This window comes from Poromitra crassiceps, assembly GCF_964638095.1.
Source record: "Poromitra crassiceps genome assembly, chromosome: 28".
Lineage (NCBI taxonomy): Eukaryota > Metazoa > Chordata > Actinopteri > Beryciformes > Melamphaidae > Poromitra > Poromitra crassiceps.
The window spans coordinates 18,421,438-18,447,505 of NC_139651.1; the positions used below are offsets into that span (position 1 = coordinate 18,421,438).

General features: G+C 45.0%; 1 protein-coding gene across 1 annotated transcript in view; it reads right to left on the bottom strand.

Annotated features, from left to right (window-relative positions):
- LOC310799496 (collagen and calcium-binding EGF domain-containing protein 1-like) overlaps window positions 1-18,655 on the bottom strand; it is a gene marked incomplete at its 3' end in the record, with an annotated part of 215,930 nt that extends 197,275 nt beyond the window's left edge. Inside the window, exons 1-2 of the mRNA XM_083662086.1 lie at window positions 18,530-18,655; window positions 14,519-14,599 (exon numbers count right to left, since the gene is read on the bottom strand). Of these exons, the coding sequence (XP_083518212.1) occupies window positions 14,519-14,599; window positions 18,530-18,642 (194 nt within the window). The 5' untranslated portion in view covers window positions 18,643-18,655. The remainder of the gene's footprint in view (window positions 1-14,518; window positions 14,600-18,529) is intronic.
- Between the last annotated feature and the right edge of the window lie 7,413 nt (window positions 18,656-26,068).

Consider the following 26,068-nt stretch of genomic DNA (forward strand, 5'->3'; position numbering starts at 1 on the left):
AAAGGAAAAAAAGTGACTAATTGTGACTCCTGAAGACAGACGCAGCTTATTCATTGTTTTTTCAGGAGGGCTGCTTATTACACACAGTATGGGGTGCGAGGGGCAAAGCCACATCACAAAGACAATAGATGAAGCAAATATGCACGTGCAAGTGCAAGTGCAAGGGAAAATCTTTACTAGTTCCTAGCACTGAAAATCTCAATAGAGAGGCAAAGTGAACTTCACTTCCTGCTTCAGCACTGTACCAGAGATTTTCATCCGCCATTTATTGTCCCATAGACATTTCGTAAAATGCTTATAAAAATAGTTTTACTTCGTCAAACCAAACGGTTCAGATATATTTAGAATCGGGAGAGACCATAGAACATTTCACTCGGACCAAAACTTAAAAAAACTTGAAAAACTCGGAAAAATATTTTCTACCGGAATTGTTTTCCGTTTCGGTCTGAGTGAAATGTTATGCGGTCTCTCCTGTTTCTAAATATATCTGAACCGTTTGGTTTGAACAAGTAAAACTATTTTTTAGAAGCATTTTACGAAATGTCTATTGGAAAATAAATGGCGGATGAAAATCTCTGGTACAGTGCTGAAGCAGGAAGTGACGTTCCACTTTGGTTCTCTATTGTTTTCTTCTAAATAGCACTGGGTCAGTACATCGAATATATATCAGTCAGTATATCTTGGCAAAAGCGGTAATTTAGCGCTTGCGCGTGTTTAACGCCGGGTGCAGCACAAATTGAAGGCGTGCCCAAGCGCTTTGCTACTCTCCCTGCCGCACTAAATGCCTACGCTAAAGCTCCAAATGGGCGTGTTTAAGTCAAGCACCGTTCAGTTGTTCTTCTTGTCTTTATTTAGTGTCATTGGTGGTTGGCAAACCAGCTTAGAGGTGCATTATCGCCACCAAGTGGACTGGAGTCACACTACAGTAATTTCTGGGCTCAATTGGGAAGCGCCGCTCAAAGTGCGACACCATAGTAGTGGTAAAATTCGGTATACCGGTCATGTGCGGTTTAATGTATAATATGGAACCGGTTGTAGATGTTTCTACACCGACCCATCATGCCTAGCATATCAACTTGAAAACAACATGTTGGATGGATGAATGTGACCGTAGATTAAACTTGACCTGACCTCAACCCCGTCCTGAACGCTCGGGCTACTAGAGACATGCCTGGCTTCTGTCTGTTCAGAGCCAAGTAGAGAGGCCGCATCACACACACACACACACACGCACGCACGCACGCACGCACGCACGCACGCACACACACACACACACACACACACACACACACACACACACACACACACACACACACACACACAGACTGAGAAGAGAGAAGCTGTGGAGTCTTGATGGAGATGGAGTCCAGGCCTGGAGCTGAGTCACTCCCAGTAATGAACACTTTAAATGCTGCTGGTTGACACACACACACGGGGGGGTGTATGTGAAGGAATAGAGGCCTGTTATAGACTGGTCGGAGCGTGGTTACCTAAGGCTGGAAGAGACTAATGCTATCACCTCATCCTAATTGCTATAAAACAGGGGAAGAGATATAGGAGGAAGAGTTAACACTGCACACACACGCACACACCATCATCATCATCGTCATCATCCTTAGTACCCTCGAGATCTGAGAGACACGCTGTGTCCACAGGTTTCTGTTGCTCATTGCCACCCTAAGTTCATTCACGGTCATTCCTGTATCCCAGAACATCTGAAGATGAGTGGTCTGCTACCTCTTGGTGGGGCAGGGAAGTCTCCAAAGTAGTCCGTGACACTGAGGATAGCGTACGGCCGAAACGTTTGTCTTGTTGCTGCTGTGCAGAATCAACTTTGTGTAAATCTACTTGTGAGTGCTGCCGTGGTCTATTGCTTATAGACTCCTATTATCCTCAAGTCTCCAAAGGTAGAACATCATGAGATGATCTGATCTGAGTTGGGAGGGAAGCGACCATAAATCTGAGCTTTGGTTGGGATGTGTCCATGAAAAGTTGGATAGAAAAGTTCTGGATCGTGCACCTCCTTATTCGTTGTCCATGTTTCGGCACCGTAAAGAAGGATGCTATCTGCACAGGCTTTGAAAAAGTAGATCTTGTTAACTCTCGAGACGTCTGAGTGCCATATTACATACAGTACATTTATTAGAAGCATTCAGGACTGTCCTTTCCTGGTCAGGAAGTCCTTTCTGCTGCTGACTACATATGACCCAAGGTGTTTGAAGTCCTCAGTTTCCTTGATGTCAGTGGCGTTCATGGCAGGGATGATCGATGAGCCCACTCCTAATTGAAAATCAGACATTCTGTCTTCTTGGCATTTAGCATTAGACCCACTATGTCACATTCTCATGCGCACGCACACACGCACGCACGCACACACACACGCACGCACGCACACACGCACGCACGCAAGCACACATGCACACACGCACGCACGCACACACGCACGCACACACACACACACACACACACGCACACACGCACGCACACACACACGCACGCACACACACACACACACACACACGCACACACGCACACACGCACACACGCACGCACACACACACACTCACTAACTCAAACCAGCAATGACTTCAACTCACTAACTCAAACCAGCAAAGACTTCAACTCACTAACTCAAACCAGCAAAGACTTCAACTCACTCACTCAAACCAGCAAAGACTTCAACTCACTAACTCAAACCAACACAGACTTCAACTCACTAACTCAAACCAGCAATGACTTCAACTCACTAACTCAAACCAGCAAAGACTTCAACTCACTAACTCAAACCAGCAATGACTTCAACTCACTAACTCAAACCAGCAAAGACTTCAACTCACTAACTCAAACCAACACAGACTTCAACTCACTAACTCAAACCAGCAATGACTTCAACTCACTAACTCAAACCGGCTATGACTTCAACTCACTAACTCAAACCGGCAATGACTTCAACTCACTAACTCAAACCAGCAATGACTTCAACTCACTAACTCAAACCAGCAATGACTTCAACTCACTAACTCAAACCAGCACAGACTTCAACTCACTAACTCAAACCAGCAAAGACTTCAACTCACTAACTCAAACCAGCAATGACTTCAACTCACTAACTCAAACCCGCAATGACTTCAACTCGCTAACTCAAACCAGCAATGACTTCAACTCACTAACTCAAACCAGCAAAGACTTCAACTCACTAACTCAAACCAGCAAAGACTTCAATTCACTAACTCAAACCAGCAATGACTTCAACTCACTAACTCAAACCAGCAAAGACTTAAACTCACTATCTCAAACCAGCAAAGACTTCAACTCACTAACTCAAACCAGCAATGACTTCAACTCACTAACTCAAACCAGCAATGACTTCAACTCACTAACTCAAACCAGCAAAGACTTCAACTCACTAACTCAAACCAGCAAAGACTTCAACTCACTAACTCAAACTAGGGGTGTCAAAAATAATCGATTATAAGATGCATCGCGATCCAAATGCACTTTTATTTTAAAAGTAGCCACACAGTGAGAAAAAAGAAAGTGAGAAAAAATAAATCATGTATTGGGGGAAAAAAGTGATGCATCGATTTAAGATGCATCGAGATGCATCGATAATCGTTTTATAATCGAATCGTAGCCCTCTGAATCGTAATCGAATCGTGAGGCCAGTGAAGATTCACAGCCCTAACTCAAACCAGCTAAGACTTCAACTCACTAACTCAAACCAGCAAAGACTTCAACTCACTAACTCAAACGAGCAAAGACTTCAACTCACTAACTCAAACCAACAACGTCCAGTACTAGGGCTGTCACTTTTTCCCCAAAATAAAATTCGAACGAACTTTAATTGCCCAATATTCGTTCGAATATATTCAAAGTTTTTTGATTAATTAAATTTTTTTTTTTTTTTTTTTTTTTTTTTTTCAGTCCAGCAGCCTCTTGCACCAGCTGAACGTAAGTTCTGTCTTAAGTTAGGGTGTAAAGTCCACACTAACTGCTACGTTCAAACTAGTTAGTTTGACACTAAAGTTGTGTCTTTGTTTGGTTGCACCACGGAGACGTAAGGTACATCTTAACTAGTAGACCCTAAAGTCCATACTAACCAAAATAGTGTCGCAGACAATGACGTGTACAGTATCTGTGACCAATCAGTGAAAAGCACGGTGGAAACGGTGTTTATTTACGGTTGTTTAAGTGGAGTGAAAACAGGACATGTTGCCCACCGCAAATTAGTGCTTTCATATTTCATCAACACTAATCAAATGAGAACGTTATTGAGTAACGTTCGTTTAGGTTCATATTACTGTTAACGTTTATCTGTGAGCTCTTCATCAGTATTGTAGGCTATACCACCATCCTGCCTCACTAAATTGTTGCGGTTATTTTAATTTGTATGCAGTGCTGCAGCTTGTGGGAAACAAAAGCGTGAGTCATAAATATCAAAGGGTGTAATTTATCACGGAGAGCGCGTTGCGGACGCAAAACAATGATGCGCCACGGTGCCAAGTTGCAATCCGTGCCAACTGCTATTTTATGGAGGACTTTACACCTAGTAAGACGTAGGTGTAAATTTTAAGTTCTAACTTATGCCTACGTTGTAACTATTTCACTTGGTGCAACCCAAATATTTTTAGTAGTGCGTAAACTCGGACTTAGTGAGACTTTACGTTCAAACTAGCTTACGTTTCAACTTACGCACAGCTGGTGCAACCCACTGCAGCCCACCGGGCATCAGCCCGACGTGTTAGCTTGGACGCTCACAGTCACAACACTGCCTCACAAACTTGGCTGCATCCAACTCGAGACAACTTTTCAGACCCTGGAGACAATCTTTCTCAGAAGAGACTAACGCGACAAATCTGGAGACTTTTTCTGACATGGGATTAACATTACCAGCAAGCAGCAGTTGGTTAATTTTGGTTAATAAAAAAAAAAAAAAAAAAAAAAAATTAATAAAAAAAAAAAAAAAAAAAATTCGAACATTCAAATTACATTTCGAAAACGAACCCCTTCCCCCACATTCGAAGTTGCATTCGAATTTCGAATGAAAAGTGACAGCCCTATCCAGTACTGAGGCTCATGTGGTCTTTCCAGAGTCAGAGCTTTATGCATCTAGCTCTCATATGGATAAAGGGTTCACAGATTCAGATTCAGATAGGATCCCCATGTTGTTTCCCACGGGGGTGATGGGATCACATTTGGATCGCATAAATCACATAAAGTCACTCCAGATGCAGAGCAGATCTACTCATCGATATCACCTCCAGACATGGTCAGACATGCATCGGCCAAATTAATAAGCAAGCGTAGGTGCACTGAGTTTCCAATGCACATAAAGGGGCTACGCTAACGGAAATTAAGTTTCACACGCAGACCCAACCAGGAAGCGCAGGCAGAATGTTCTTCAAAAAGGTGTTCATGAGAGGACCGGGAACAAGCACGGCTTTGTATTACAGTCATTGTCAGTTTGAAAGGATGTCAATATTACGGGAAGAAGTGAGACGTGTGACAAAAGCTATAAAACAAAATGTCGATGTGTAATCCAGATGGACACAATCTGGATATGAGACGCATGGACATGCCAGGTGTATTAAGGGGGGGGGGGCTCCCTGCCTCCTGACGGACCGGCAGGCACATGTTCTCGGAGGCGTATGATTGGCTACAGCAAACCCTGCATGGCTCGTATAACGAGTCAAGACAGGAAGTGGTTGCGGTTGAAAAATCTGAGGTCGACTACAACTGAAACTCATTATTAAAACCTGCTTTATGTCTTTGTCGCAAAACCAAAATCAGTCAAAAAAGCCATAAACTGGGTTTATATGTAGAGTGTAATAATACATGAAGCGTCTAAGCGGTCCTGTGTATTTCGATGTCCTCATGAGAGACAAATGTCCAGACAGCAACCAAAAATTGAGCGCAACTGGCAGATCCTCACTTCGGGGTTAGAGTTAGAATGGAGTTTAGGGTGACGCACAGTACAGTTCTGTTCTGTATGCCGCGCTGAAGGAGTTAGGCAATGAATGTATGTACAGGCTTGCTGTTGGGGACTACCTGTCATCTAATGGATGGTCCTCATGTCTGGTGTAATCTAGTGTGTGGCGAGAGACAGAGAGGTCACGTCAGTTCAGAGGACCTCTGCGGCACTTCTCGGACGACAAGAGAGATGAATAGTGCATTTGAAATTCAAACGTGTCTGAAAGGCGCCAGCATAGTAATCACATCAGAGACCCCAGCAGAGAGGAACTTCACAGATGCAACTTGGGCCAGAAGTTAGCCGAGCCTGTATGACTAAGTGTCCAGATATTCCTGGAGGCAAAGTGAAGAAACTCTTATGCTTTACGGTAAGCCATTTGTTCTGGCTCGGCCCGTGGTTCTCCTCTCGTGCGTATAGCCTGCGTGGTAACACTGTCAGCTGACCACACGCTCCACACAATACTGTTGTTTTATAGTATTTGGTGCTGTTACAGGCACGTGTGTGTGGAGGAAGAGAGCAAAGTTCGGAAGGAGTACGTGTGTGCGTGCATGCGTGTGTGCCTGCATGTGTGTGTGTGTGCGTGCGTGTGTGTGTGTGTGCGTGCATGTGTGTGCGTGCGTGCCACGTGTGCGTGCGTGTGTGTGTGTGTGTGTGTGTGTGTGTGCATGTGTGCGCGTGCGTGCGCTCGTGCGTGCGTGCGTGTGTGCGTGCATGCGTGCATGTGTGCAGGCAGCAACAGTGTGGATGAACAGTGATGTACAGACATTGAAACCAACACCATACCCTGTTTCTCCCCTATCAGTGATCCACTGTGGGGTAGGCTGGATTCAAGATTTATTAAGTGTCCCAAAAGGGCAATTTGGGTTGCAAAAAGCGTAGTACAAAGTACATACATAAAAACAAATAAGACAATAAAAACATTATAAAAACAGTCTAGAGCAGCAGTTTAAAGTGCAGCACAACAGTTAAAGTGCAAATGACAACAGTAGCAACGATCTAAAGTGCACAGTAGAGATATAAAGTGCATAGTAGCAAAGTGCAGTGTGGCTAGTCACTGCCTTCACTCTCAGCACATTTATATTATGGACTAAATGGTAAATGGACTGCATTTATATAGCGCTTTTATCCAAAGCGCTTTACAATGTGCCTACATTCACACATTCACACACCGAAGGCGGCAAGCTGCCCCGCAGGGTGCTGGCACAGCCATCGGGAGCAATTTTGGGTTCAGTGTCTTGCCCAAGGACACTTCGACATGCGGACTGGAGGAGCCGGGGATCGAACCACCGACCTTCTGGTTGGTGGACGACGCGCTCTACCTCCTGAGCCACAGCCGCCCCCATATTACAAGAAAGAGCTACAATGTATCATTGTATCAAATCACAAAGGAAAACCACGGTCCAGACCAAAGGGCAGAGAAAGTATATAAATATACAGATGTACTGTACCGTACCCCTAAGAATAAATAAGGATAAAAGGATAAAATAACAGTGTGTACAGTACATACTGTACACATGAAGGTTAGATGCCCTTGCTCAGTGGCACATCAGCAATAACAGACTCCGTCAGGCAGCTGGGATTGAACAAGCCACTCTTTGACTAGGAGGCATCCTCCATAACAGCCTGCCATCACTCTGAGAGATGATAGAGTAGATGATCGCTCCTGAACTTTTGGGATAAGATGAAATGTAGAACTGTAAGGATCCCGGTGGAAACATTGGGTCATTGTAATAGGATACAGCTGTATCCCATTGCATGAAAGCAATAAAAGTTACAGTAACTTTGAAGTCAAACGCTCAACAATATAACTTGGTCTGACAGAATGCTATTTAATGGTGTCCTCACATCATTTGAGTTATACCGCTGTAACAGCACTGTATTATGCTCTTACGCTTGGTTCACACCACACCACCACCGTTCACATCAGAATCACTGTGGTTTTGCTGCACGCCTCGCTCTGTTTTGCCCGGGCACTGCCCTAGCCTTGCCCCCGTTCACAACTTGCATTGACTTTATGCCTGGCTGCTCCAAATAGACCAGAAGCTGAAACTATGGCTGCAGCACGCGTGCGGCGTCAGTTCAGCGTGGCGTGGCGAGGCAAAGCGCTGCGCCTGCTGGTGTGATCGGTCTCGCCTGTTAACAAGGACGCTGAAATGAAACTGCCTCGGCGCTGCGCTGCTTCAGCGTAGGATTGGCGTATGGCAGTGATACTCAACTTGCGGCCCGCGGGCGCCCCCTGTGTGGTCCGCGATGGAATTGCAAACAAAAAATTTTTTTACAGGTAAAGGTAAAGTCCCACAGATTGTCACACAGTGTGTGAAATTAGTTCTGTTCCGCATTTGACCCATCCCGTGGGGGAGCGGTGAGCGGCAGCAGCGCCGCGCTCGGGAATCACATGGTGATCTAACCCCCCAATTCCAACCCTTTTGATGCTGAGTGCCAAGCAGGGAGGCAAACGGGTCCCATTTTTATAGTCTTTGGTATGACTCGGCCGGGGATCGAACTCCCGACCTCCCAGTCTCAGGGCGGACACTCAGACCACAAGGCCACTGAGCTGGTCAGTGCACCTGAACGCAACATGCAAGATACCCGCTGAATAAGTGTCCAAATGTTCATTTCATTCTGGCCAATACTCCACTTCTGGTATAGCATTTCAGTCTGGAATATGGAATATCTTTCATTAATCTATGATTTAGCTGCTAAATTGTCAAATACCACCGTCTGCTCGCTACCCAGGCACTTATGTATGTACTTAACCTAACTAACTATCCGGTGTGCACAACATTGTCAGACTAAACTCCGGCTGACACCCCAAAAACCTACAATCCGCTAGAGAAAAATGTATATTGATTGTTTATTAACTGGCCCCTGGCCTTCTATCATTTCACGAAAGTGGCCCCCGGGCAAAGCAAGTTGAGTATCCCTGGCGTATGTATGGTGTGTTCGGCCCCTTAGCTCTAGTGCCCAAACTCAAACTGCATAGCGTGCTGTTTATGTGTGTCGTCTACCGGAGCAATGAGCCATTCAGTGTATTTAAACCAGAACAATATGCCAATCTAGAGCTGGCCTATCTCTTATCTACTTTGGTTGATCAAGCCCACAGCTGAGAGTGCTTAGAGAAGAACAGCAGAGAGAGAGCTGAGGCTCTCATCATCATCACCACACAGACCTGTTGTATCCAGACTCAGAGAGACAACTCTGGAACAGACTCATGCTGCGTAGTGTAAACACACTCACACGCACATCACTCAGAAAAGATCTGGGTACAAAGCCGACATGTTGGGCTTGGCACAGTTCAGATTTGACCTCTGAACAAGAGAGTGGGCAGAACAATAGAAATGTAGAAATTCACTCTCATTGCTGTGAAAAGCACTGGTGAGGGGGAGGAGACCTGCGGCTGTGGCTGGGCCTTTGTTTTGATGAAGCTTGGCTTTTACTTCTGCCCAACACCACAAAGCCCTCTGAGACACACACACACACACACACACACACGCACACACACACACACACACACACACACACACACACACACACACACACACACACACACAGACACACACACACACACACACACACACACACACACACACACATTACATTTGCATGTTAGGCGTGTAGTTATAGCACTCTCATCCAGGGCAGCTCACAGTGAAGTGCAGCTGCAGAAGAAGCCTCCATTAAGAGAACATTAAAGGCAACACTATTGCAAAGAGCGCAAAAGGGTGAGAGTCACAGCACCATGACTACAGTGAGAGTCACAGCACCATGACTACAGCTGCAACCAATGAAAAGTGTGTTAACTACCGTAAATGCTATGTGTGTTCATGGAGGGGGGGCGGGGTTCATCATTAAATATCTCAAAAAACATAGATCATACGCTTCACAAAAGTGTTATAACGACTTGTGTTAAGTGCTACTACGGTGTAGTATGATGTGATGTATAATTCACGTACCATACCATAATTTGCTTCACTGTTTTGCTAGCAACCACTTTCTATGGCTAGGTGTCACTTTTTTGCAAATGTTAAATATATCATCTTCGGGGGGGCGACTCTGAAGCCTAAGGTTTTTCCGCCAGATTCTTTGATTATGCGAAAGAGGTGCCAGGTAAACGTGCAGCTCGCCAGGGTTGGACAGAGCGCTGACTGGACTGTTCGATGGAGCAGCTGTTCTCATGCACGGCCTGAGGCTGTTCATACACCCAACCAGACCTGGGGCCAATAGTTATTAGAGTTAAGGTCAGTTAGTGTCAGTCACAGAAGTTGACAGTCAAAAGTGTTCTAAGTATATTCTATTTATTTCAATACATCTCTAAACTCTCTCACACAAAGTGGCAATTAAAACCACTAGTGCGAGACCACATCTGGCATCCTATGAAGGGCTAAAGGAAAGCGTACACTGCATGCAATACATTTCAAAGTCCAGCTCAAGTTATATCATTTACTGAGTCTCAAAACCGGATGTTTGTTCAGTGAAAGAAACACAACACACCCGGGTTTTGAAGACAGCGGTGCTGGTTTGCGCAGGTCGGGGTGGGCGGGGCTTAAGGCCCAATTATACTCTACGTTAAAGACGGAGACGGAGACGGACAGAGCCTTCTGTCCGTAGTCTGCGTTTATTTCGTGCATTTTCTGTCCGTCATCTGAAAGCTTACGGATACGCATGAAACGCAGCAAAACCACACACACACACATTTGACTCTCTACTGCCCACTGGTGGATGTATTGCTTAACATGATAGAAAACGCAAAAGACGTCTGGAAGTATGTGGGCAGTGACGATAATAACGTTTGGAATGGACACATCTGTTTACGTATGAAAATGGAGTATAAATGAGCCATTAGTCCACATCTCGTGCTCACATCTTGGCACACTGCTCAAATCCCGTGCGCACAACTCGGCTCAAATGGAAGGACACACATGTCACTTATAGAAGTGGCTGCACCGCTAGACCATTTATGTACTAATAGGTTTGTTCATATTATGGTATGAAATAATTTTTTCCCCCAAAATAAAATGTTAGCTCGTGTGTGAAAAGAATACTCACACTTTCATCCCTAAGACAAAGAAATGGTCTCATAGAATTCCCATTAGAGACCATTATAAACCATTATAAAGGGGGGGGGGGGGGGGGGGGGTAGGTGCTACTTCTGGGCCTCCAGCTACTTTAAACATTTCCAAAAAGCATGCTCTCATCCTGGACCAGAAACCTTGGATTTGTCACACACAGAAAAGTGACTGGCGGTTGGTGAAAATGACATGGTCTCAATGTCTCATGTCTGCATTTTCCATCATGTTGTCATTGTTTTAATGATACATTTGATGATAAAAAGTTATCCACTTCCAGACATGTTTGCATGAAAGCATGAATTCTCTTATGTTAGGCATTCACCCTGGAGTCAATTAGGCTTCAAAGTTGTAGTTTTTACTGCGTTTTAGTATTTTCCACTATTTCCTCATGTTTGGCATAGGGATCAATTTCATACAGTTTACATGAAGTGTAAATGTGTGCCGAAAACGGGGAAATGTGGGAAATTTTAAAACAAAGTAAAAATGACAAATTTGAAGCCTTAACTCCACTGAACTTAACTGAATGCTTAACATCAGGTAATTAATGATTTTGTTGCACAAATGCTGGAGGTTCAAAAGTAACCCCCCCCCCCCCCCCCCTTGTTTGCTATTTTGCTACTGTAGATGACAGGGCCTGTTTATGTTTTATAATGGTGATTTTTTTGTTAAATCTTTGACATATCCCAGGCTCTGATAATCTCACAAAAAAAGATCACTTTGCATTTGATCTTGTGGAAAAATAGACTCTATAAAACTACTAGACTTCTATAAAAACATTTGCATTCTGTTAACAAACTGGCATTTACTGTAAAGGGTTAGGTTAAAACTCTGAAAATGAATAAGCATTAGGTCTGATGAGGACTGAAGTTACTTAAAAGATTTAGCATAATAATAATAATAATAATAATAATAATAATAATAATAATAATAATAATTTAGCAAAGAAATGCAAAAATAATATAAGAGGAAAGAAATACACACACTTTTGTATTCATACATAAATGTACCGTATTAATAATAATAATAATAAAGGGGTGAAAGTGTGAGTAGTTTTTTTAAGAGTGCACAAAAATGTATTAATGTGGTAGCACATTTTTGCAGTGCTGATCAAACGTAAAACATTTGCTTTTAAATCCAGGGTTTTTCTTGGTTCTAGTGGAGCGATCAGCCTTATTCTGCCTCGTTCCAACACTCCTTCATCACCTTGGTGGAACTGTATTGGAGACAAGTGGAATTCTCTCACTCACCCCATTGGCAGAATTGGTTTAGGAAAAATTGCATTTCAAAATGGAATATGACACTAATGAATGACTTGTTCAGACAAAGCGCATTTCGCAGCGTTAAAACTATTTCGCAAAATACTATTTGATCCAGGTCTGTGAAGCAGCCTACCAAACTACCTTGAGAAACATGGCGAGGAAAAGAGAGTCCGTCAGCTCCTCCACACGTCTCCTGCAGAGCCAGGACTCCGAGGAGACACAGAGCCTGTCGCTGCTCTAACCTTGACAGTAAACAGATCAGATCCTCTGGCCTCCGACCAGACCTGCTGCCTCGTTTAGAAAAGGCTCTTCTTACGCCAACCAGCAAATCCCAGCCAGAGTTGGGATTTAGAAGAAAGTGATCAAGATACATACCATTGCCCAGAGTATGAATGCAGCTACAGATATATCTTTCATTTGTTTCTCATAACTTGTGCTCATACAATATGATGGCATCAAAGATGAAGAGAACTTTCCTTCAAACAGGCTATAAGTGCACACAGAGAAAGAGACGAGAGCAAAAGTAAAGTTAGCAAGAAAACTCACATCCCCCTCTCCCATTCCAGAGGAGCTGACCTGTTTAATACCTCTTTTTTTAGTTCTTGTTTCTTTGATTTACTTTGCCTAGTAGGATACTTCTCTCTGACATGACCTCTGACATGACCCCTGACACGACCTCTGACATGACCATACTGTAACGTTGCAGATCTAGAAGGTTTAACTGAAGCTAACTTGACTCACTGTAAGTGGTTCTGGAGAACTGCATCAGAATGACTAGAATGTACAATGTAGTCGAGTGGAGGGTCAGAATTTGCTGTTCCTGTCTTCCCGTGAATTCGTATAATGCAATAAAAATGAGTAAATGCATCCTTTCTTCTGAGTCCAGACCACTTCTACTTGTAAGGTTATGGTGGAGAGACCCCAGCGCAGCGGGAGAAGAAAGACTTCTTCAATCTGTTTTTAGCCCAGAACTCAAACTGAGAAAGTTCAAGTTTAAGTTCCCTTTTATTGTCACAGAGCCAGGCCGGAGGAATTCGTTTCAGCGCAGATGGAAATCGCAGTACAAAAGAAAACAGGTTTTGTTCCAAAGTGAATATGCACCATTTGAAAAAAAGTGACATTTACTTTTACAAGATCATGTTCTTGAATGATCACAACTAAAATCCATGTTTGGCAAAGTTTGACAAGCTGTTCAGTGATCAAAGGGTCCAAGCAGGTCGAGATAAGTTGGTTGGACTTTGCGACTTTCCAAAATAAGAAATCCCCCTTTTGAAAAAGAGCGCTATCTAATCTTAAAAAGATTCAAAGCACAAAGAATGATGCTACTTCTTAAAGGATATTGTTGGTTGACAAATGATGGCACTTTTATCAACTATAGATCCTCAATGTTTTCAAGATATTGAATGATGATCTGCAGGAAATTATAGTTTCCCCCCCTAAATGTATATATATAGTTTCCAAAAGGGGTATAGGCTAAAGAGTGTTGGACACCGGGTGGTTTAGTCGTTAGAGAGATTCCATGACCTAAAAACGTTTCAGGTAGGGTGCTCTCATCAGAAAGACAGAGCAAGACACTGCTCTGGATAATAGCGCCAGCTAGGGATGCAGCGGTATACCGTTTGATGGTATACCGCCGTTTGAAAACGTCATGGTATCAAAACCACTCAGATTTGCCATCATACCTTCCCCCACGGTATCAGCTGTTTCCCCAAAACCAAGTGCCCGGGTCGCTTGCAGAGTGCAGCTTACGCGGCCCCTCCCCCTGGCTGCATGCCTACCTGGACTAGGAGCTGTCCCTGACTGTGTTTACAACCGTGTGTGTGATAATGGCTGAAGCAGGAGAACGCAAGAACCCCCCTGAACTTTCCCCCATCTAAAAAGACGACGTCGGCTGTATGGGAATATTTTGGCTATTGTAAAAACACAAATGGTCCGCAATACCGCGATACCGTGAAACCGTGGTATTTTTGTCCAAGGTTATCATACCGTCAAATACTCATATAGCGCCAGCTAAACATCATGAATGTGTCATGTCACTTTTCATTTTGAGTTTCACACTACGACCCACTGAAAAGACCAGTGTGGCACCACCTGACATGAGCCAGTAGAAACCTCAGCCCCACCTGACATGAGCCAGTAGAAACCTCAGCACCACCTGACATGAGCCAGTAGAAACCTCAGCGTTCACTCTGGTCCAAACCCCCAGCTCTGTGTCTTACCTGAAACAAGTGCTGTTCTTCCCCCCAGCTCGGACACAGGGATACTCCACCGTCAAGATCTTGTTGTCTGGACAATCCGTCCTGCAAAAGGACAAAAGACAAAGACAGAAAAACAAGGACAGAGGTGCTTTAAAGAGTTTTGTTTTAGCCAAAGAAGAAGCAGTGCTATGCCTATACACAGTCACGTTAGAGCTCCACTACCTAGCATTGCGTCGTGTTGCTGCCGTAGAGTACCGCATGGGATGACATTTTTGTAGTTGGAGCTTACGGGGGAAAGTGAATGGGGTTTTAGAATGAGGATTTCGCTTAAAATACATAAAACAAGGTCTGTGGTTAACAAAAGTGTATGGGAGTGATTTGTATTGAGCAGGATAATCTACACGGATGTGAATCACTTCCATGCCTCTTGAAGTGTTTTCTGAAAATCGCTTAAAAAAACCACATTCACGTTTCAAAAGTCATAAAAGTGATTCATGTTTGTGAAGATTATCCTGCTGAACACAAATTAGCACTCCCATAAACTTGTGTTGACCACATAACTTATTTTATACATTTGAGTGAAATTCCCCATTCACTTTTCCCTGTAAGCTCCAGCATGCTACTTCCTGACTCCTTCCTGCGGTCCTCCATGAGTGTTGCGTCAACGTGACGTTGTCCCTGCTCCACAGAGCGCAGCACCGACTTTTGAACGGATTCACCAGAAAACAATCAATTCACCTTTATTTCAATGAGGGAGAACGCGTGCATCGGCCATCAAGAATTTAGCCTCTGCCATTTTGTAGCTTGGATGCAATCGGACGCACGATGCAACACGAGCAGGGGACCACAGCGTTCCACTGAGCAACTTCACTGCAGCATCTGGGGAGGGAGGGGGGGGTGAAATGCCTTGCTCAAGGGCAACTTGACAATAGTAGTTGTTGAGGGAAGGAAGAGTGTTACTGTTGTTTTCCCAGCTGGTCCAGAAATCTGAACCAGTGACCTTCCAGTCCTAAACCTTTAGCTTCCACTGCTCCTTTCATCTAGTCGTAAGCATTATAACCCCATTGAATGGCTTGTCACAGGCTTAATGATAAATTACATTGTAGGGCTGTCCTTGACTCAGAATTCTGCCAGTCGAATTGAATTTGACTATTCTATAAAAAAAAATATATATATATACATATACGGTATATATATATATATATATATATATATATATATATATATATATATATATATATATATATATATATATATATATCTTCAGTAATTATTTTGACCACATTAGCAGTCAATGCAACAGAGTGGTGGGGACATATTTTGAGCATTTAAAAATCAATAAGAGACTGTCTATGATCATGCAAGATTTGAATTGCTGACGTCGGGCTATTGGATAATGGATTTGTCTGAATAATGAGACAGGCAGGACACATGTATTTCTTTTTTAAATTAAGCTCTTATAGCAGAATTTTTTTTATTTCACCTTTTAAACATTAAAACATGGAGCCTACATGAATCAACAAATGAAACAGTGTAAAATAAGACATTGCCGCTGTTTTGAAACGATATCTCCAATGCCTGAGCTATACAGTTCTTTAGCCTATTTATCAAAAACTGATAGGCCTACTGTAAATAAATCTAAACAAGAATAAATTAACAAGTGAAATTAAGATTGGAATTTAAATGGGGGGGGGGGCCGACTTGAGGAATCAGGGGTCTCTTGACTGATGATTGAACTCTTGGACTTTTAGAGGACAGCTCTATGACATTGTGATACTTAATTGATCCTAGGGAAATAATACCCTTTCTTCTTGCCCCCCCTCAACAGCTACAGAACACCAGCTTGCAGCTGGTAGGGATTCGGTGTCTTGCTCAAGGACACTTCAACAGGGCGGATGGAGTTTTGAACTCGGGTCCTCCAGTTGAAGAGGAGTCTCCCTTATATGTAGCTGGCAATAGGTTTGATTGATTGATTAGAAGGTCTGAAGGTGGATTCCCAAGTGCCACCGATGTGCTTTCGAAACAAGGAAGTAGTGATGGAAACGAAAGGCTTTGCTTCAGTTGACCTCTGAAATGTAAGTCTTCCTAAAGAGATGGGTAAATAAAAAGCGAAATGCCTGCCTGCTTGGGATGTTATGATCTGAAATCTGTGTTAATTCTCTGTATATTATCTAACAGCGAGAAAAATGCCATGAAAGTCATCGTAAATGTGTGTTTTGATTGTCAAGAATGGGTGCAGGCGGCATAAACCAAACGAAAAAAGAAACACCCAAACCCCCACTCGTCTGCAGCACTCATGTAAATTTCACAGCCAGGGAAACAGTCCAATATCATATATATATGCACACACAGTCAAGATGAGCCTTTGTGCCAACTCAACCATATGCAGGTTTCTTAAGACAATAACTCAGCTCCTATATTATGTTTACGTAGCCAGCACGGCCATCAATCACCGCATGTGGAAAGTCTCATCCCCTTCGAACAGAATCTGATGAATTGAAAGTAAACCATGAAAACATAATAAATGTGAAGGTGTTATGGTTCCTGGCAACTGACGCGGCAATTTGAAAGACGAAGCAGAAAAGAAGTTAACGATCCAAAACAATTGAGAAAACGTTTTGAGAGTCACTGGGGGGATTGTGAGCTCAGCAGTCTCTGTGGGTTAGTGTCTTCTGTGGTTTATTTCCCCCTGCTCGCTTTTATTGAGTGCATGTGCTCGTAGCATCCTCTCCTCCTCACAGCCTGAGAGAGGTTCTCTGTCATGTTCTCCTCCTCACAGCCTGAGAGAGCGGCTCTCTGTCATGTTATGTCTGAGCACAAATCACATTCCAACCGTTTGGAGTTTCCCCTTTACATTTGTATTTCCTCAAAACTCACATGAGGTTTTATAGGCACACATCTGGGGGTTTCCTCTGCAACAGCCTTGCTCACAGCCTTACGGCTTAAAGCGCACCAAAAACAATACAAAGAAATAGTCTCAACATGAATATATCTTGGGCAGTGTATGCCTATCTTACAATTAAATAAGTTGATTGAGATTCAATGCTGAAGCAAACTTGGTAGTGTCTGTAAATAAACCCAGTAGTGGAGGCTAAACTATAGGCTAAACTCCCTTATAGTTATTTTTATTTGCAAAATAGAAACCCTCATCGTCCCGACTGGGGAACCCGCAGACCCCAGACGTAGACGTTTTGTCATATCTCGCAGGTGCTTTCTTCTATCATTCCAATTTTTCATGACTTTGTCAATCAATTCATATCATTGTTTTCCGTTATTGATTTAATCCGTTTTTTTTAAATACCAATGTATTGGGGTCCGCTCCAAAGCACCCAATTCCACCCATGCAGTTTGAATAGATGGAACCTTTTGAGTTCATGTTTGCCATGGGTCCTAATTGAAGGTGTCACACACTATGGGGGGGGGGGGTACTCTGTCAGTCACTTTGAAGGCAACAGACACAAATGCAGCAGACAGATTTCCTCATGTTCTCTGTCAATGACCCTAAATACCTAAATACTGCTCTTCTCTTCTCTTCTGTGATTTTCCTCAAATAATAGGCCTAATAAAAAATTAAAAAATCAGATGATATTTAGGCTATTATATAGCTAGGCTGCTATATAATCAGATGCTATGATTGTTTCTAGTACCCTACCTATAGTAGCCTAGTCTTGGGATCCCCCACCCCAGGGACCACAGTCAGTATCCTTGTAGGCTATAAGTTATATGTTGGTAGGATGAGGGTTAGCCTACTATTAGCTACCTTTTTAGTTTGATGTAAGTTTTTTTACAAGTGATAATTGGCCATTAATAACAATTAATTATCAATTATGAATCGATTTTTGTGATGATGGTCACTGACAGTGTTGGAGGTCAAGAATTAAAAAGAAAATGCATCACTGGTTAAACGCATTTTATGGATGTAGTGAAGAAAAAGTGGATAATGTAGCTTCATCATCATCAGCACACCAAGCTGCTCATTCAGAAACAATCGCATAATAGTTGAATCTCTGAGAGAGAGAGAGAGAGACTTACCCAGAGGTGTCCACTCCAACCGTCGTTCTGATAGAGCTGGCACCAGACTCCCATAGGAAAACAACACAGATAGCACCAAATGGTAAAAGTGTCGCACCATGAAGTTGACCCATGTCCTCTTTGCGCTCCGGGGACAGATGATGATCTGTTAAAGGGGAAAACGCCGAAGCTTCCGCTAAAACTGCGCTGTTTTCACCTGTCAGCGAGCCGCACGTGTTCTGCTATCAAATGATCAGAACTCATAGTCAAATCTCGCACAGAGGTGAGGCACATGGGAACCTAATAACTGCGCGGTGCTCTGGAGCCGCGTCCGTCCCAACGCACTGAAGCAGACGGCGCAGAGTTGCGCCAGACCCCTTGGAGAGCTACTGAGAGTTTACAGCCCAGTGTCTTCTCTCGCTAGGGCTAATCCCCACCGGATTTACATTCCTGCCTTTAAACACACTTTAAACAAGACGAGTCTGTGCAGTCCCACTGCGCATTCGTGGAGATGACGCAGTAACAATCAGACTATAAAAAAAAAAGTTGCAAAGTGATTTACATGCAGGGACAAGAAAGATGTCAATCTGAAATGAAATCAATACATGAATGGTAATAAAATTGGCTACACACCATAAAGACCACAGACAAAAATAGACCCAGTAAATTTGGCTTGTTTTAGTTTTCGTTCCCACAATTTATCATACAGCTTAGCCTATGGCAGAGATGCTCACACGTCATTTTTTGCAAGTCCAAGTCAAGTCTCAAGTCTTTGGTCACAAGTCCAAGTCAATTCTCAAGTCTTTGAGGGGCAAGTCCAAGTCAAGTCTCTGCAGTCTGCTGTATGCCCTGGCCTCCATATCCTTCAGAAATAAATTTCCTTTTCATAAATAGTGAAGTTTGATAGCGCCCAGGTGTAGACACAGTGTCAGCAGGTTCTCTCTCTCTCTGTATCTCTGTCTCTCTCTCTCTGGAGGGGCTATAGCCATTGCTAGTATAGCCTAATAGGCTCACATTTCTCTTGGTTTGTGTTTTGGTAAGGTGGCCTGGTGGTTAGTGGGACTGTCCTGTAATAAAAAGTTGACAGGTTCAATCCCCACAACAGTCATGTGTCCTTGACCAAGACGGGCTCACCACACACAGCTCAGCTGCTGTGTGGCCTCGCCTGCTCTTTTGGCATGCGCAGCAGCGCAAAATCGCCTGCTCTAATTGGCATGCGCAGTGCACAATTGCTCAACTTTGCATCACTGATGACATCACTGTCACTGATGATGTCACAATGCCTATGAGATCACCGATGATGTCACAATGCCTCTGACATCATCAGTGCCTATGGCATCATCAGTGATGTCAACAGATGATCTTGGTCAATAATGATGTCACTGATGACATCACTGATGATGTCATGGACAATTGTGACATCATCAGTGGGACAAAAATTGAAACAGATCTGCCCATTTGCTCTCTTTTATATCAAATAAAAGGAAGTATTTGCTTATGATGTACTGTTGTTTCAGTGTGTTGCTGTGTTATCATCACTGTGCAAATAAAGTCAGCTTCAACCCAGACTTCAACTCTGTGTCCTCATCTTATTCTATCTCACTCATCTGTCAATCTCCAAGCGCTTGGTTTGGAAAATGGGTTCAAGGTGGAGAGGGAGGAGGGAGGTGGAGAGGGAGGTGGAGAGGGAGGAGGGAGGTGGAGAGGGAGGAGGGAGTTGGAGAGGGAGGAGGGAGGTGGAGAGGGAGGAGGGAGTTGGAGAGGGAGGAGGTGGAGAGGGAGGTGGAGAGGGAGGAGGGAGGTGGAGAGGGAGGTGGAGAGGGAGGGAGGAGGGAGGTGGAGAGGGAGGTGGAGAGGGAGGTGGACTTTCTTGAGTGAAAAAGAGGGAAAGAGGCCAGAAAATAAATGTGGAGGTCAGTTTTCTATTTATAAGAAATCATTACTCTTTCATTATTAGTGTTTTTGTAAGCACAGCCTTGTAATCATGGTCTGATTGCTTGAGGTGTAATTTTCCATAGGTTCTCATTAACCTAGCACTATATATAGTACAGCATTACTGGCATTATTCTATTCATATTATAAATTGCAATATGCACATTAACATCTAGAAACAAAATAATAGTTTCACTTGTATTTTCCCTCGACTTTTCCCGCAATCAAGAGTAGATTTATTGTGAAATACAAATGTTGTCACAGCCGACAGAGGGGGCATGAACTCCTGATAATGTCATCTTTTCTTGTTAGACCTAAATCACCTGCAGGCACATAAGTAAATATTAATCACACACATTGCCACAGATAAACTGCAATCACAGAGAAATTAATTTGCTTAGATTTTTTTAGCTGACAATAAAGAACTATACAATCACAGCAAAACTTTAAGTGCCTAAATAGGAATTTAGAATGCTATGGTGATTGGTGACACACATTGAGATAAACTCTAGTAGACACACTATGAATACCTATAAGAATATTATAATGATACCATGGCATAGCATATTGATTTCTAGGCTCGCTAGCTTGGCTGCTGTGTGGCCTCGCCCGCCCTGCAGCTCGCCGAGCTGGCCCTGCAGCATACACAGCTCGGCTGCTGTGCGGCCTCGCCCGCAGCTCGGCTGCTGTGTGGCCTCGCCTGCCCTATTGGCGCGCGCGGGGGTGTGTGTGTTTGTGTGTCTGTGTGTTGCTCATGGTTATTGCCCTTAAGTTTAAACTTTACATGCATTCGGGTGTGTGTAATTGTAATGTAATTGTATTATCATGAAATTGTATTATTAATCAATGCTAATGCTGCACCTTGCTAAACTCTATAAATAAAACAAATCAATTGGATTTAAAGTTTAGGAGTGGACAATGATTTATGTGTTATTCCCCTTGATGGTAATCATATGGTTAAAAGGTGCGTGTGACACACTAATGGTTACTGGTTGAAATAGCAGCGCCCCTACGACTTTATGGTCGTTAAACATTACCTAGTCGATAACAAGTGCAAGATTCAGAGGAACAAGCTGCCATAATAACGGACTTGACCAGTTTTAGCGCCCGTCTCCTGGCTGGTCGGACAAGACCGCTAAAGCTGGTGGTAGCGGGGTGAGAAGTCTGGAACACCAACCGGCAGTTAGAGCTAGGCGAATTGTTCCCACCTAACTGCTTAATCAAAGTGCAGAAGCTAGTTGGAGTTATACACAACTGAGCTGCACTTTCTAACCCTTATATCGGAGAGCAGTTTCTACCAATTAGTGATCGGTCTTCACTGGATTGAGAACAATTGGCAGAGAATCACGACATGGCGCCCGAACAGGGACCCTAGCGGACAAGCGGGGCCCCAACTGAGAAGGATTCCAGCGGAAAAGAGCCGCTGAACTGCGGGGAAGCAACCCACAGAAAGGCGCGCGGAACGGGAGCAACCAGTCCGAGTGCCAACAGCCGGCGCCCTGAGAGTGAATCAGAGCGGCCGGTGCCGCAAAACTGCAACGCAGTAAGCGGGAAAAAAGGAGTGGTAGCCTACGGGGAGCCCCAGCGGGGAGGGCCCCGAGGCCTGACACTGAACAGCCAACCTAGCCTAAAATTATATAAATTTTAGGTTAAATTTTAGCCTAGAACTCATCCGTGATTCAGAAGCGCTATGAGCGGGACTGAGTGACAGGCGACTCGAGACGACAAAGACAGAAGAGGAGATGGAAGGGACTCCATCTCCCCTGACCCTGAGGGGGGGGGAAGAACTCCCCCCCTCAGAACCTGGAGCAATGAGCGAAGCCGGGGGGATGGGGAGAGCACCCTCACCCCCGGCCCAGGTGACCAGAGATGATGAAGATGCCAGGACAAAGGAGGACGAGTTGCAGCCCCCAGCTCAGATGCAAGGGGGGAGAGAGGAAAAGCAGAAAAGCCCGGAAGAAGAGCCGCTATGGGAGCAGCAAGACGACACGGGAGAGGTGGGAGTACACCCGCCACCCCCACGCCTGCTGCTAACACATACGGCATCACAGACGGTAGATGGGGAAGAAGAAAAGATGTTCACTCTGCACGTCCGTGGGAGAAAACGGTTTGCGTGGCTGAGGGAATGCAACGATGGCTTGGAGAAAATGGCGGATATCCGAATGCAGAACCAGGCGCCCCTCTCCAAGCCACGAAGAGCGGCCCCAAGCTCCGCACCTACAGGCCCAGCTAAAACCCCCGTGGAGAAACCTCCCGAAAACCCTCTTCAATTCCTCCCCACGAAAGAGTACAAGAAACTGCCCGTTGAAAAGAGAGCTGCCCTCAGGCTGGCCAGAGAGCACGCCAAGGGCTGGAAAAAGTGACGACATCAAAGGCACGGGTCACTCTGGACCAAACCTGCTGGGAGAGGGAGACAATATCATCACCTTTGAGGAGAGAGTTCCCCCCCGGCAAGCACCAGAGCAGAGGTGTCAATGACCCGTGAAAGCCTCAGCGAAATAGGACACCTAAAGAAAAGAAGTCCCAAAGAAATCTCCCAAAGTGCCTTAAAAGACTTTGGAATAATAAACACAGAATATATAAGAATAATCAAGAAGAAACAAAATAAACCCAGACAGTCATTTCTCTCCAGGCTGTGAAAATAAATTGTGTGCATTTGACGGAGAAAGGGGAAGTGATACCAGCAGCGCTGCACAGCCTTGGAAAAGCTAGGAAGAGGAAGTGAAACTCCAGCCTGGCTGACTACAACATCGGAGCGAGATCCACTTTGGGCCGCCAACGAAGCAGAGGTGCCCTCAACACACAGATGTGAGTACAAGTACCATGCTCTATTCATCGCACACCCTGCGGCTGCTAAACGAGGATATGGCCAGCCATTCCCTCAGACTGCCTCCAAGCAGGGAGGCCCGCTGCTTCTGACCAGATCAGCTTCCTCTCCTTCGCCCGAGACACTGTAAGCGCCAACAGCCCACCGGTGGCAGCGGTGAGCCCCTGCCCTAAAGACGCCTCCCTGTTTCCTATATGATGGCAACGAAGACGCAGGAGTGGTGGCCTTCTGGAGTTACACTCTAACCACTGTGGAAAGAAAATACCCCCTGGCAGAGAAAGAGCTGGCGGTCCTAACCAGATACTGGCTTGCGATAAAAGATCTAGCGCAAGGCCAGAAGATCAAGGTCATCACAGAGAGCCAGGTGCACCGGTTCCTGACCAAGGGTACGCTTGCTGGCACCAAAGCCACAAACACCCGTTGGGGACATTGGGAGAACATCTTCCTGGATCCGGAGTTGAATGACCTGGGCCCGGCCCTGCCTACTCAAAAGAAATCACCAAAGACAGAACACAAGGAGGGGGAGATGCCATATGATTATGTTCTGTACACGGATGGATTGAGGAAAGGACCAGATGAAATGGCCACTTGGGGCTTCATACTGAAGACTAGTGAAGGCCAGGAACAAAGGCAACTGAGCAAAGGCAAAGGTATGACCCACGACAGCGCACAGGCGGGAGAAGTGAGCGCGCTGCTGGAGGGCCTGCTGGAGCTGGAAAAGTGCAAAGATCAATTGGCAGATAATAACGAAATAGATGATCCAAGGTTTGATCTCTTCCCTGGAGGGAAATATGGCAAAGAAAAATGACAGTGACTTTCTTTACAAAAGAGGAAGTGCGGGAGCCAGGCCAGGGCCTGAAGAGGAATGAGATGAGGTAAAAATAGACATTGCTGTTAATCTGCAACACACTCCACTGTAGGAAAATATCACCCAAGCTGGCTTCATAAAAAGCACCCAGATAATTCTGGGTCATCTGCAACTCAAGAAACTCATAAGTCCTGTACAAGACTCATCTAATGGAGCTGACACTAAAAGCAGCTGCATTGTAAACTGAATGGATTTGAAGGAGCCCAGGGAAACTGGCGCACTTCAAAAACGAAGTAGGCCGCTTCGTCCAAGAGAGAAGAGTGTCTTTGTCGGCATCGAGAAGTGGGACAACGCACCCAGCAAAGCCGGGTGGTCCAAGAGGGTCCGTGGAGGGGGTGATTGGTGGTGGGCTACAGGACCGCTCAGCCATGCAGTCATCCGCCCCACACGGAACAGGAAATGGAGAATCAACGCTGGATGGCCTAGAATTAGATACGTCGAGTAGAGGGGGTGCTGGAGCCGGAGGGTCTTGATTAAAAGCCATTGCGCCGACAGGCCCTCTATCTCCAAAGAGACCCTTTTACAGACGTCGAGCCGGGAGGCCGAGAAAGAGGAAGAGACTGAGAAAGGATGGCATCCAGGAAGTGAACGATTTCGAGGAACGAAAAATGAGTGTGTTGACTCAAACCATTTCCAAACTAGAGGGAAAACCAGTAACCTATGGCTAGTAACGCACCTAGCCTCCCACCCTATACAGACTAGCCACTGTCTATGGGGTGGTTGTCATGTGGGAAAACACCTCAGGACTGTGGGCCCAACAGGACTGATGAAATGAGTCTGCTAAAAAAGAATTCCTGTCAGAGAAGAGAGAAGTTGTGAAACACCTCCAACATCCAGCGTATGGCGATCCAGAAGGCTGGATGCGCTACAGACTGGGTGCGGAGGAGAGATGATGATGAAATGACCGCAGAGATGCTGGACTAAAGGTAGTTCCAGCTATTCTGCACCATCACGGTGCAGAGTCAGGGACCCTAACTCACAAAAGGGTCCACTACCAAACGATCAGGTACTTCCAGCAGGACGGCTGGGAAGTACAACCAGAGACTCTGTTTGTTGCAGGGGACTGCAACAGCTTATAGTCAAACCAAGCCTACTGAACAGGTGTGCTGAATCTGGGCAGAGAAGCCTGGATGGCCGCAATCAAGGCAGCGGTGGTGTGGACCAGCACCACACCCGATCAGGATCTCCACCAAGGGAGATCCGATAGGCTAGAAGGCCAGAAGCCCCTCCTCCGGAAGGGGGAGGAGTCAACCACTATAATAACCCCAACGCAGTGCAGCTGGGTCATATTATTTCCTGGAGGCCGCACACGAAGGAAGAAGAGACAACAGACACCACAAACACCAGGAGGGACCGACGTGGTTATGGTAGAAGTCTGTTTGAAAATTGAAACGTTTGGCTTCTTATTATTTGTTCTGCTGACGGTGCTGTTCTGCATCTGCTATAAAGACACTATCAAAAGGAATTTCTGGCCTCGAATACCAGACCCTGGACTCAGTTTTTTGGCGGGGTGGCCCTCCCAGGGAAATAATGACCCCAGAAAGGTGGTGACAAACGCTCGCACGACTACAGTACCCACAGACTGGCAGAACTTGAGAATGAATTGCAGCGGTACAGCAAACACCTCCAGACCAAGACGAACAGCAGCGACGATGGCAGACAGCACTACCAATGCAGAGCCAGGGGGGTTTCAGGGACCAGGGCGTTTCTATGAGGGCATGCTCGCCACATCTTTATCCTCCCACCCCATAGAGGATTTTTCCTACCGCTCTCAAAACGCTCAACCGGCGCGTCAGAGTCAATATAGCCTCATCCGAGGTCCGCAGGAAGGAGAGTTCAGCCCAGCAGCCAGCGTAAGCAACCAGGGCTATGTCAACGCACCGCTGGCCTACTCTCCTCCCCTCCTGCTACCACACCACTGGCCTCCGTGCGC